This window comes from Artibeus jamaicensis, unplaced genomic scaffold (assembly GCF_021234435.1).
Source record: "Artibeus jamaicensis isolate MK-2021 breed Jamaican fruit bat unplaced genomic scaffold, CSHL_Jam_final scaffold_1964, whole genome shotgun sequence".
NCBI lineage: Eukaryota > Metazoa > Chordata > Mammalia > Chiroptera > Phyllostomidae > Artibeus > Artibeus jamaicensis.
The window spans coordinates 440976-454991 of record NW_026522030.1 but is presented as its reverse complement, the minus strand read 5'-3'; the positions used below and the strand labels follow the sequence as shown (position 1 = coordinate 454991).

Here is a 14016-nt window from a genome sequence, read left to right as displayed (position 1 = left end):
ACACGCTGGGCCACAGGCCACCCCCCATCTGTCTGAGGCCTCCCAGCCGTCTCCCCTCTCAGTATCTAGCACGGGAGCTAGAAAGGCCTTTAGACTCTTATACAATGACTTCACTTTTTTGAACTCTGCACATTGGAAACCAACACCCAGGGTGTTGAAATGACTTATGCAGGGTTGTATGTAATTTAAGGCCACAGCCAGGTGTAAAGTGACCCAGTCAGATGCAGAGGAAATAGCCTAGCAGTGAAAAAGAAATTGAATGAAAGGGAAAATAAAGACATAATAGTGCTTTGAACCAGGGCTTTATAAATACTTGTGGCTTTAACCTGCCCAGGAGATAGATAAGCATGTTCCCTTCAGTTTGTCCTCAAATTCAACCTCTCACAAGAGGTTAAGGAACACACCCAAGGTTGGAATTGACACTCGGACCTCCCGACTTCCTGGCTTTGGAGCTGAGAGCTCAGCCTCCACCTCCCTGGTCTATCAGGAAAAACATCTGGGTTATAATGCTTGAGGATGGGATATCAAGGGGAAGTGGTGGAAGTTTGGTTCTTTAAGAAACTCTGAGCAAGACCACAGAACACCCAGCCAGGAGGTCCCTCCCATGGCCTGAGTCACAGGCTCAAACGTTTCTTCACGTCTCCTCTCCTGGACGCTCCCCTTGTGTGACTTCAGGGAAATTATCTGAAAGGTTCGATGGGAAAGAGGGTCAAGACCCCAAAACGTGTGAACACACACGTGCCCCAAGGAGCTGTCTCGGTAGCAAAGCCTTTCCTCTGCACCGTCACCTCTCCCTGGTCTGACGTGGCTCCCCCGCCACACTGGATGCCTGCGGCACTCGGAGCAACAGGCAAGACCACAAGAATAAAAAGCCAGGGGAAGGCATCTTTAAAGGCCAAAGGGTTATATAAAACAATAAAATGCAACTGTTTCCTTTAAATTTTTTAATGGCCAGGAAATGGTATAGAATAACTGCCAAGTCACATAAACTGACTCTGTTACTGTTTGTGATCCCGGCGAGAATGCCATCGGCTGATGCAAACTGCACATGAGGTTCCACCCGTCGTTGTCCAGGCACAGGACTGAGTGTGGGCTGTGGGCCCGTCTTCACATGGTCCAGAAATACAGGCGGCTGCCATGTTTGGCAGGCTTCAGGTCTCCTTCTACCTCCGGGTTGGGCTCTGGTCTTGGTCTTGAGTGATAGGGATTCTCTGGTAAAGGTCGATCTGTTTTCACTTTGGTGACCTGTGAGGCACGAAGCAGAAAGAAGCAAGGGTGACAGGCAGGTGGAGTAGTCGGTGACCACAGACGCACCTCCTGCGTCCATTCTCCGCTCCCTGCCCCAGCAAACCCTGCTCACTCTGCGCCACTCCACAGGGCAGACGTCAGAGACACAGAAGGGGAGAAGATACACAGCTACCAAGAGGTTCACAGGCTAGTGAGGGAGCCAGAGGAGAAAACTAACCAAGACTCCCCCAGTGCATCACTGTGACTGAGAAGAGAATGTGTGCCGGCGGAGCGAGGACCCTGCACACCTAACCCGTCCTGGGGGCTGGGGACCTGGACCATTTCTGAGGGGTCAGTGTTTAGCTTAATCCTGAAGGGTGGCCGGGAGCCAGCGGAAGACTCGGGAGGGAAAGACACTCCCAGTAAACACACAGTACACACGCAAGCAGAGTGTACCAGTTGTGCAGAGGCCTGCACCCACCTAACCACCACCTGGTGCTGTCGGGGGCGACGTGGGCACATCATCCCACCTCATTCTCGCCCCCGAGGTCCCTGTGCAGAGCTCCCTGGGGCTGCTGAGCAAACTCTCAAAGCCAGATCTGTGCACTCCAAAGCCCATGCTTTTTAATGACGTGCTACCCCGGCAGGCAGGGGCCAGTGGTGGAGGGCACTGAAGGATATGCAAAGGTATGTGCACTTTCACCTGCCAACGCCTTGAAGCAGGGGCATAACTAAAAGGTACAGATGCTGAACTGTGCCTTGACAAGACCATAAGTGAAGAGCTGTGCCAACAGGCCAGGCAAGAGGACGAAGCACCGAACTGCTCAACAGGGAGAGAGGGAAGGTATTTACACCCACCCAACTCCCCCGACGGCCCCAAAAGTCTACACTGGAAACCCCACAGAAACTGCTCTCACTTTCAAGATGAGGAAACAGGCCCAGAGAAGACACGTGGCCACAGTTACTAACAGTCAGGTTACCTAGTGGTCTGAACTCTAAGTCACTCCATGTAATATGACCAGATCAGTCTTCCTGTATGTTTAAATTTAAAAAACTAACCACAGACAGGGCTTTCATGTACACAATAATTATTACTATAGCCACCTACGAGGCATTATTATCTCTAGTTCACAGATGAGGACACAAGAGGCTGACCTGCCTCAGGTAAAAGTGCGCAGTAACTGTCAGAGCTGCTGCGGAGCCCAAATCTTCCCACTACAAGTCGGAGGTGGTCTTCTGTTTGCTTAGAACACAGTGTTCTCACCTCTCAGCTATAATCTGAGATCACTAATGGTTCTTTACTGCTGGTAGAGCTCATTCCAAATGCCTCCAGCTGACATTTGAAGCTCTCCTTTAAGGAATTCAAGGTATCTATGAAATAAATTGAGAAAAATATTTCTCAAACTGAAAGTAATAAAAGGACCCCTTTAAAAGACAAATTATTGTGGAAAGAACAGTAAAACAACTCCTCTTCTGGGCGATATTCAAAAGAAAAAAGGAGCGGAAAGAAGCATGTGGTCAATCAAGTTCCTAAGTAAATGGCTTCGGGCAGCCAACTCAACCTTCAATTCTGCATCTCCAAAATGGGGCTATTAGCTCACAGCGTTATTAGAATAATCCATATAAAGTGGCTGATGTACACACAGCAGGTGCTCCGTAAGTTATCTTCAATGTTGATGTGACCAGGCTGATAGAATTACAGGTGAGAGAGCAATTCAGCCTAGGAAAGTCAGAAACATCAAAGGACATGACCTCCCAGCCGAGAGTAGGCCCCTGGGCAGGAATTCGCTGGGGGAATGCAGGAGGGCAGGCCACTCCAGAGGCTTTGCCCAGCTGATTATCACCTTTCTAGAGACAGACTGCATACCGACTGTCCTGTAATTACAACTGATAACCCTCTTAAAGAAATACTCTTTTGACAAGAGTTAAGGAAAACAATACTTTCAGTTTTTTAAAATGTTAACACAAAAACTCAGAAATGAATATGCTCTCTTAACAGCATGATTTGTTAATTGTCCTTTCATGACAGAGAGAAATGAGAAAGGGTAGTTTTCATTAGTAAATACATAAGTTCCACCACTTTCCCACTTAGAATTATCAACTATTAAAAATAATGTGTTCAGTGCAGCAAAAAGAAGGCACCTGCAGTAAAATAATCAAGCCAGACACAAAAAAACAAAAACAAGCTGCTAAGCCCTTCATCCACTTACGATGACAAGCTTAAGACCCAGCGCCCCGCCAGCACCACCAGCACCACCAGCACCACAGACGGCACACGCGTGGGAGGGAACCGGCAGCAACCGGGCACATGTGTGCCCACGGCAGGAGGCTGGGTGTGCACACCGGCCCTCTCGCTTAACCCTCACGGACAACTCGGGATTTAACATGGTTTCCATGGACAGACCTGGTATGACAGGAAATTTTAAGCAACTTGCTCGGGATTCCGTTAGCATTTAGGTAGTGGAACCGAGATGTAAATCTACTGCCCATCTCCGTGCAAAACCTGGGCTTTCCCGCCACGCCCGGGGTGGGGGGGGTGCTGCCCCAGGGGGAACGGAGGGCAGTGGGACTCGGAAGTGGGGACGGGCTGGGTCAGAAAGGGTCCTCCATGGCACTGTATGGAGAGAATACTTTATCTGGCAAGCAATATGGGGTCCCCGAAACAAATTTTTTTAAAGAAAGTGACATCTGATGTATTTCCCACATGGACTATGACTACTGTGAAGATGCAATTATTTCCTAAAGTCTTCAATTCCAGAGAATGCACTGCCTTTTAGAATCCAACTTTATCCACCTCCCCTTCCAGAAATTCACATAGCCCAGGTCAGGGACTCCTGTCCAAGAAGTGGGGACAGTGAGAGGATTCAAAAACTTTCCCAGGAGACACCAATCTACAGGAACTAATAATCGTATAAAGGAAGAAAGAGTGAGACGTGAAGAAAAACGACATTCGGGTTCCTCTCTCTGACATTTCAACAGACGGCAGATTCACAGGAAACAGGAGAAAGGGTAGGCAGATCCGCTCTTCAAAGTACAGGCACGTACTTTTTCTCCCTCAGGTGTGCTCCTGAGAAATCTAACGCAGCCCCGACCCTATTTCCCCGCTGAATTCCACAGTAACTTCAATGTTTGCAACTGACGGTGTGTCCCCAAACATTTTGTTTATCCTCATCTGCTCCCTTCTGTTCTTCAATGAGCTAATTAACCACAAGCAAATCTGCTCAAGCTGGAAGATCTATTTAAAGGAGTACCTCTGTTAAACAAACTCCCTAGGGGACTATGTATAATCACTCCCCAATTAACCTGTTAGGTAAATTTGGATTTCTCGCATCATACCTGTGTTCACAGAGGCCCCTTTCCTGACCACCTCCTGCCTTTACCTGCCCCTTAGTGGGAGAGCGAGCCCGCAGACAGACGCCCTCTTACCTTGGACAGCTCTCCCAGGTCAGGCCGCACCCAGCCCAGCTTATCCAGCACACACTGGTCGAACTTGGCCTGCTGTTTGCGGCAGCGCCGAAAGAGCTGCAGGCCGGAATAATCGATGCAGGTCCAGTACTCTGTAAAAGGTTCTGCACAGTGACGCTTTATCTGCCTGGAAAACAGGGCTAAGTCAGGGGTGCTCCTTGCAACAGGAAAACAGGAACGAGGGGGGAAAAAACAAGTAGGCCCACCTAGAGCCTATTTATTCTTTAGATCTAATTCTGAAGATTATCAGCTTAGCGAGTTTAGAAGAGAGATGGAGATGGGCATGCTGACAGAAGTCAGAGGGGACAGATAATAGCCAAAGAAGGGACAGAATTAGAAAAAGCAAACACACAGACTACCAAGCAGGAGACCCTGGGTGCATTCGGGGTTGAGGCTGACTGCCTTATACTCCTCAGAAGCTCAAGATCCTCATTCTATTAATGCAATGAACAAAAACAGAGATTACTGTGGTCACTAATAAAATTAAATTATCTTTGGTACTATCTGCTAAGAAGCAAGATAGGATATTAATTCATTTTGGGACCACCAAAGTAATTAAAGATAAAGCACTTTTTTTGGGTATAAAAGAGACAAGCCTTTTATGGAACTGCCCCCCCCCCCCCTTTTACCATTCACCTTTCCTAGTAATCAAATAGATGCTAACTAAAGCAAGAATAAAATACCACCACTTGACGTAAAAGCCATATTTGAGGCTGTGGAGGAAATGCAGAACACCTCCTGCTCCCAAAGGAACACTTTTGAACCACCTGCTTGTCACACTCCAAGAATCTAGCGACAGTCTACACAGGAATCTTATTTACCATGGCCCAGGAAGAACCTCAGAGACAGTCTACAGAAATACACAGTGAAAAATCGGCTTTGCATCCCTCCTCGATGCCACTGTTACCAGGTCCTCGTGCACCCCCCCAGGTATTCTGAGCATAACCGTGGGGGTGGCGGAGGGTACGACAGAAGGGAAGAAGGATGACCAAAGCCCTGCAGAACCCTTCTGCATCACCTCTAGCCCCAGTGGGCTGGACTTCCAGGGTGCACAAAACCGCACCCTCCCAACCTCTACTTGAACTCCCATTTCCATGGGAGTTTTGCATCCTGAAAATGCTGGGGAAAAAGAAGGCCTGCGAACCACTGCTCTGGCACTCAGTCTCTGGTCTGGGCCCTGTCACCCACACCCACTAGCTTTCTACCAATGCCTGACACAAGTAACTTCAGCGTGAGAAAGTCCTCTCACAGGGACAGTTAGGCACCTCCGGAACTTCCCAAACTATTCCCATGTAAAAGTACTACTTCTGAGCCAAAAGAGAAATGCGTTGTCAAAATTCTCTTAGCAAATTAAAAATCTAGCCCTGGCTGGTATAGCTCAGTAGATTGTGCGCAACCTATGAACCAAAAGGTTACTGGTTCAATTTCCAGTCAGGGCACATGCCTGGGTTGTGGACTAGGTCCCTAGCGGGGCTTCATGAGAGGCAACCACACACTGATGTTTCTCTCCCTCTCTTTCTCCTTCCCTTTCCCTCTCTCTGAAAATAAAGTAAAATCTTTAAAAAAATTAAATAAAAAATCTGGAATCATTTGAGATCTTAGTTCCCAGCAATGTTGTCAGTTTTGGCTCAAACAAATTCTTATTAAAAAAAAAGAAAAATTTAAAAATAAACAATGTTAGCAATCAAATCAATGCAAATTCAAGCAAGAATACCATTTTGTACCTACCAAATATTGAAATAATATGCAATGCTAGTGAGGTGTACCAAGATAGAGTGCTGCGGACAGCATAAATGAACTCAATGTAAACATGTTTCCAGCCTTTTGTAAGATAATTTCACTTCTGCGAAATTTATGCCAAGGAATTAATTTAAAAAAGAAAAAGATCTGCACACAAATGTAATCACTGCAGATTTATCCAAAACAATCAAAGCTGAAATCAACAATGATATTTAATAACAGGAATTGGTCAGGTGCATTATGGTTTAGCCGCTGATGGAATAGTATATAGCCAGTAAAAATGATGACCATGAAGACAATAACAGTAACTTGAAAGAATGTTCCCAAGAGTGAAAAATAAATTTTAAAATGTACACACACTTTAATTTTAACCATAAAAAACCTTTGCATGTGGCTAAAGACAGCAGAAACAAAAAAGAAAAGCAGCCATTATGTGACAAAACTTGATTTTTTCCTCTAATGTCATTCTGGTGGACATCTGTGCACTTTGCCCAGCCGGCAGTCATTCCTCATCTTCTGTAACATCCTCCCAGTTTTCCTTCGGGCCACAACCCCTCCCTGTCTCTCAGCAACGTGCTTTAGATGAATCGAAGTCTACTCCCACTTCAGAGCTGACCAACCACAGCACTTGATCTCCTGCAACACAACTGACTCAAAGATAATGCGCACACAGTCAGCCACCCAGGCCCATTATCTCAGTCCGGGGACCTCCGCTCACACTACTGGAGAGCTGGCACTCTGTCCACGGCTGCCGAACAAGCAGCACAGCAGCTTGGAGTGGCTGGTGCCCATCTTTGCTGTAACAAGGAGAAAGTATCTTTGAAAATGAGGTCACCAGAGAAAAGCAGAACTAAGACACTGAGAGGAAAGGAGGAGAGGCAGAAAGACTGCAGGTCACTGTGAAATTACTTATGCCCCTGAATCCAGCCCTGCCTGATGCCAGTACTATTCCTGGACTTCATAGTTGCATAAGCCAATGCCCTCTGAATTAAGTTCCTGTCCCTTTTAATAGAGATCTGATTAATATGGCTTTTAAAAACAGTTTTCTACAATTACAATTTGGGTTTGTTTTTTTTTTAGTTATGGCATCAAGCACAGTGGCCTACTCAAAAACCGGACTCTGAAGCCCTGGCTGGTGCAGCTCAGTGGATTGAGCTCAGGCTGTGAAACAGAGTTGCTGGTTCGATTCCCGGTCAGGGCACATGCCTGGGTTGCAAGCTGGGTCCCCAATGGGGGCCATGTGAGAGGCAACCACACACTGATGTTTCTCTCTTTCTCATTCTCCTTCCCTTCCCCTCTGCCTAAAAATAAATAAATAAATAATTTTTAAATGCCAAAAAAAAAAACCCCTAAAAAACAACAAAAAACCCCAGCCTCCGAACACTTTTCTGTCCACGGCGACGGCGTGTTCTGTAGTAACGTATAGATGACGATCTGGTGACACCTGCCGCAAGCACTGAGCAGAACTGGTTTTCTGTGCCTTTCCACGTTTTCATAACAATCCTAAAATAGGTAATTAGTCTGCAATTTGGGAATTGAGATTCGTGAAGACTAAAGAACTTACCAAATAATGAAAACAAGTAACAAAAATAACTATGAGACCAACTGTCTGATTTCAGAGCCTTGCACTGTTGCCTAAAATTAGTCCTAAGATGATCCTCCCCTTTAATTAGCTGGATGTTCACCACGCACATACACCTCGGCGGTTCAACCGAGCAGCTCAGCACGAGCCTCACCTGAAGAAGTCCAGGGCGCACTTGTTGACAAGCTTGCCTTCCTCTAGGCAGCGCCGCGGGTCTTTCTCTTCCCAGCGGCACAGCATGAACTCCTTGTTGGCCTTGTCGCACTGAGCTCCGTAGTGATGGGCTGCAGCTTTAAGCACGGCAGAACTGACTTTCACCTGGGAAAGACCAAGGGGACAAAGACCGCAGATTGGTGACCGGGTCATCACCTCAACTTCTCACACTGGTCAAAACAGAGGGGACAGAGAGTGCTGTTCTGACTTGGCCAAAAGAGAAAAAAAAAAAAGGCAAGGGGACTGCCACAGTGACCATTTGGTGATCCGAGGTGCTTTGGAGACCACAGAGCTCTTTCACACCCGTGGCTTCCTACAGCTTCCTAGCAGCCTCGCTGGGCTGGCACTGCCACCCCTGTTTAGACATGAGGAGGTGGCAGCCCTGGAGAAGCCTTAGGTCTCTGACAGAGCAGCGGGGCTCTGAAGGAAAGTGGAGGCTCCTGGGGGATGACGTGAGAAACCAGCTCTGGGGAGCTCTCAGGAGTCTCCTCTCCAGAACAGAAGTAATGGAGTATACGAGAATATTAGGTAATACCGATCTAATACTGGACTAGTAGACTGTATCTAATAGTAGAAAGATACGTAAAACTCACAGAAGACTGCAGGATCAGAGACAACCGACTGGAAGGGATCAGTATGAGTTATTACTAATAATTAGAGAGCGTATCCACGGTGGCCTTCCCTACAGCTGGTCAGTCTCTCTCACTTGCATTCCAGGACATTTTCTTGAGCAACGCAGGGTAGTGGCAGCTGGCTCACAGGGAACTGCACAGACCTGGGCCGATGCACCAGCTGCTGCAGCAGCAACGGTCCCGCTGGCCTTTCCTGTGCCTTTTCCTGGGCCGGCACTGCCATGCTTTCATTACTGTAACTTATCAGAACACTTTGTTGTCTGGGGGGGACCATCCTTCCCATCACTCTTCCTTTTCAAAATTTTCTTGGCTATTATTCCAGGTGAACACCACCCTCCCAAAAAATTTGCATTGGAATGACACTAAGTTTAGTTATTTAGTAAATTAGAAGGGTACCAGCACTGTTACATCATTGGCTCTCTGTCTGAATTTAGCTCCTCAGTGAGTCTTTCCTCAGTCATTTCATATAAGCCAGCCTCAGTGGTCACCCTAGGTGTGAGTGCCAGGACGTAAGGTCCGAGGGGGTAGGGATTCTTTTCAACGCAGATCTGATAAAGCTGTCAAACTATAATGAAATGTATCTTTTACTGTGGTTCACCAAGCACCCAGAACAGTGTCCAGCACCAGTAACTGCAGAGCACTCACTTTGGTGCCAGGTGCTGGGGACACAACAGTCACAGAAGAGGTGGGAATACAGGAGTCATGCCCGCTCCTCCAGGCACAGCGTGTCCTCCCCTCGGTCAGGCCACTCCACGTCCTTTCGTTAAAACTGGCTTCCTGCACAAAGGACGCTGAACACTTCCTGTTTATTCCTTGGCATTTTAACATTCCTGATGCCATTTAAATAGGATTTTCTATTGTGCTTTCAAATTGGTTACTGCTTATTTGTACATCGTACCTTCTCTCTAGCCATGTCTTGCTAAACACTAAACTCTTGTCAGTTCTGATTCAAAATTAAAAAAGATTTCATGAAAACTTTCATTTACAAATAAAAACTGCTTCCTTTCCTTCCTGATGTTTATCCTCTTTTTCTCCTTCTTCTCTCTCCTATCTTACTGCTCAGACCTAAACCTCCAGGATAAAACAGATGAAGAGCAATGGCGGCAAGCAACTGCACCTTCCCCAGACTGCAGAGGATAGTTTGGAACGACATGGTTGTTTAGATATTCCTCATTAAGAAACTTGCTTTCCAATCCTAATAGGTTTTGTTTTACTGTTGTTTTCTCCACCAGGAAAGACAAATGTTCAGGTTTCTTTTTCATTAATCTATCTATAAATGCAATGTAGAACATTAATTGATTTTCTAAAACTGACCCATTGCATCTAGAATAAAATACAGCCTGTCACAGTGTATTATGCTTTAAGATACCTTTGGATTTGATTTGCAAATATTTCATTAAGGATTTTTATGTGAGAATTTTATCATTATTATTTTTATAGTAATAAAATTTTTATTATATTATTTTTATGAATTTTACCCAGCACAGCCTAAATTATTACTAAGATAAAGGTAAAGAAAGATGAAGAGAGTAATTCATCTACACATTATAGGAAGAGGAGAATAAAGTTATGACTATGTCTAATCATATTACAACTGTTACAATATCAAAGTAGTTACTTATAATGCAAGTGAAATTTGCCATTGACGATGCTAACGAATTTTTTGCATAATATATTTTAAAAATTAAGTTAGCAGCTATCATGCCCCAAACAATGACAGCACCCTGTGCATGACTTTCCTACAAATGCCAAGGTCTTACCAAAGTCTAGGCATGCCTGTGTTGCCGAGAATGTAAAACACGCTGTCCCAGAGAAATAAGGGATGGAGCCACACACTGGATCTATCCGGAGGAAAAAGAGCGAAGTGCACAAGGTGACACAGCAGGTCGGGAACAACCACAGGGCTGGAATCCAGAGACTGTGACCTCCCATCAGCCTCTTCCCATTACACCACCATCACCAAGGCTGCACAGAACTTCAGATGTCACCCTCTCCCCTCACCTGCTTCTGCCCTGAGACTGACCAATTCCAACAGAAACATCCTTTCACCGTGGCTCACCACGAATAACCTCTCAAACTCATTTGGCTCCCTTTGTCTCCGAGAACACAGAATTCCAGCGTCCTTCCTCACTCGTCCTCACAGCAGCCTCGCTGCACCGCAGGTGCATGTCAGCCCACAGGTGCAGACAGGGCGGCGGCAAAGGCTTTAGTCTGCAACCCATCTTCTAGTCCTGTTCTCCCTCCCTTAAACAGTGTCTGCATCTCTTCTCGTAGTACTTAATCTATACTACACCTTAGATTTTACTTAATTTATGTAAAATGAGGCCTAATAGTATCTATTTGATAAGACTGTTATGATTAATAATACTAAGAACAGTGCCTGGCACATAGAAAGCACATCATAAATATTAGCTAGTGTCTTTACTGAAAATTGCCAATGTGTACAAGGATTTTCCATCCCAAAGCTTCTGACTACTTTCTCCATAGGGTGTGTCAGAACTCCGAAGTCAGTGGGGTCCATAATCTGTTTTATTTGTCTCGAACCTGCCCCTTCTGGCTTCCTCAGTCCTAATGCCAGGTTGCAAACCTGACGTGGACCCCTCGACCTTTCCTGCTGCTGACACTTCAGCTGTTGCTAAGCCAGATCAATTCTAGGCAAATTCGTTCTTTCTTCTGTGTAAGCACAGTCTCCAGTTATACTGGGGTCGTTAATACCTCCCTCAATGATCTCAACAGCTACCAAGAGCAATCTCCCTGTTTTTCTTGTCCTTCAACCAGTTCCTCACAGAGCTATTAGAGTGATCTTCCTAAGACAATTCTTATTTTACTCTGATGTTGTAAACAAATCAGCCACAAACCCCTTAAGGATGCAGGTTTAACAGAAGTACAAAGCCTAAATTTCCTATGGGGTACTGAAGCCTTCTGGATCCAAACTACCTTTCCAGCCCTCTACCCCTGACACTTCAAAAAGGGACTTCCTGCCATTCGCTAGGGACACTGGACTCCCTGGTCCCAGGACCCAGTTCTGGTCCCCTGCCTTCTCCCATCTCCTTACCTTTGCTCAGATCCCACCCTTGCTCAGAAAGCTCTCCACTCCATCGCTGCCCATAATTCTTGCATTATGCCCAAGAAATGCTTTCTCTGTTCCTTTTATAGCCTCAGGGAATGATACAGCTGGGATCACTTCATCTTGCAAATAAAATAACTGTGTCTGCAAATGCTAAAGTGACTAATCAAGGTAATCGAGCAGTTAGGCCTAGAATTTAGCTACAACTTCAAATCCTACTCTCTTTTCTTAAATCATGTCTGCCCCTTTTCCATGGCATTTAATTAGACTTTGTCTTGTATTTTGGATATTTATGTGATTATCTGTTCCTCAATTTAACTGTGTGAGGCCTAAAGGCAAATTTTTTCCAGATATAGAATACTTGTAGAAAGTAAAACCTCAATTATTTGTTGAACCAAATTAAAGTTCCAATGAAAAATACAGCACCTTGAGTATAACCCAGCCTCACAGTGGGGCAAAAACAAAAGACTGACTATTGGCAACACTCACCGCCCCACCCCCGCCAATTTTAGTAAATGTCACTTTATGGTAACATCCCTGCACACCAAAAATTTCTCCATCTGGGCAAAATAGCAGTTGCCATTCTCACAGGCATATAAAAGTAAGTGAAGTAATGCAGGTAAACACTTAACACAGCACCTGGGATATGATCTGTGGCAAATAGATCTTAGTCTTGCACTCTTCTCCTGCAAGTGAAGCCTGATCTTTCTTCTCTCTGATCCCGACACTCCTCTAAACCTTCCACTTCTCCCCATCCCCTCACTTACACGTTAAAGTCCATACTTCTTTCTCTGGCCTTATGGAAGCTGCTTCCCAGTCCTGCCTCAGCCCAGGTTACTCTGCGGGCTCAGCAACTGCTGCCTCCCACCAACACTAGGGGCTTGTCAAATAGCACTTGTCTCCCTAAATAGGAAAGGTTCTCTGTTAAGCCTTCTCACCCTTATGCTTTTGCCCAAGAGTCATTTAAAAGCATGGCTTTTTCAAATCTGAGCTGGGTTCACAGGCCAGCTCTACCACTTACTAGCTATGTGACCTTGGGCAAATCACTTCTCTCAGGTCCCGATCCTTACTTTCAACATGGAGATCAACTATATCCCTCCTCACAGTGTTGCTGGTTGGATTCCATGAATTAAATCCCACCTGACATCTCAAAAAAACTTGTTCATGTTTGCTGTAATTAGTATTATACTGCCTGCACTTCTCATAGCACTAACTACACTCTACTGTAATTGCCTATTAGATTATAAAGTCTATGAACGCAGGGACATTTTCTCTTATTTTCCAGTATATGTTCATATGGTAATTATTCAAACGGTAGCTCTTGGATAACTGAATGTTAAATGTCCTATTATCAAACACCTTCCCAGGGCTGTTAGCAACTTTACTCTTCCAATACTACCTCCTTTTTCTGCGGCCTCCTACCTGCACGCTAATGCACTTTGCACCGATAACGCTGTTTTAAGGTGACTCTCTCCCCCTTCACTGTGAGCACCTGAGGTAATATACTTACTTCGCAGAGAGGTCTGAGTATGAAGTGACATAAAGTAAACAAAGTGGCCCTGGTTGGTGCTTAATAAAAAGTACCACTATTACTCAAGTGAGGAAGCAGATCCCTATGGGGGAGGGGAGAGAGTTCCCGAACCACTGCGGGCTGGGTGGGGCGATTCCCGGAGCTGAAAAGGGGGCATCCGGGGGTTGACTTGCATATGTGTTGGTGGGGCATGGGGTAGGGGGGCCGGAGCCCAGGGCCCGCTGAGTCGAAGCAGGACTGGGCCAGGCCCGGGAAACTTTCGGCCCTATGCCCCGCTTGCCTGTCCTCCAAACGAGCCTCACCTCCTGTACTTTCAGTTCCTCCAGAGTAGGCAGCTCCACTATTCCCGGCATGATGTCGGTTACCCCGACCCTGGCGAGGCAGCCACAGCCGCGTCGCCCCCGTCTCCTTGAACTCCCCTTTCGACCGCCGAGGGCCGCACAGCAACCGCGCATGCGCAGCTGGCGGCACGCAGGCGCACTTCTCTGCCCATTTTCGAACCACAGAGCGTGCGTAATGCCAGGAAGTTTTGCTGACGCCTTGGCTCCGCCCATGGTTG

General features: G+C 46.2%; 1 protein-coding gene across 1 annotated transcript; it reads right to left on the bottom strand.

Moving 5' to 3' along the window:
- Positions 1–929: 929 nt before the first annotated feature.
- NDUFA8 (NADH:ubiquinone oxidoreductase subunit A8) lies at positions 930–13924 on the bottom strand. The gene is made up of 4 exons (XM_037142178.2): positions 13760–13924; positions 8169–8332; positions 4654–4819; positions 930–1245 (listed from the first exon to the last, which is right to left on the bottom strand). The coding sequence occupies exons 1-4, from the start codon at positions 13910–13912 to the stop codon at positions 1108–1110; spliced, it is 621 nt and encodes a 206-aa protein (XP_036998073.1). The 5' UTR covers positions 13913–13924; the 3' UTR covers positions 930–1107.
- Positions 13925–14016: the final 92 nt, after the last annotated feature.

What these genes read in the sequence shown, in the direction of transcription:
- NDUFA8 (XM_037142178.2), bottom strand. Translation starts at nt 13,912, where the DNA reads ATGCGCGGTTGCTGTGCGGCCCTCGGCGGTCGAAAGGGGAGTTCAAGG. An exon ending in AGGAACTGAAAGTACAGGAG is followed by an intron (nt 8,333 to 13,759) that starts GTGAGGCTCGTT and finishes GGTCTTTCCCAG; the next exon opens with GTGAAAGTCAGTTCTGCCGT. An exon ending in ACCTGGGAGAGCTGTCCAAG is followed by an intron (nt 1,246 to 4,653) that starts GTAAGAGGGCGT and finishes CGTGCCTCACAG; the next exon opens with GTCACCAAAGTGAAAACAGA.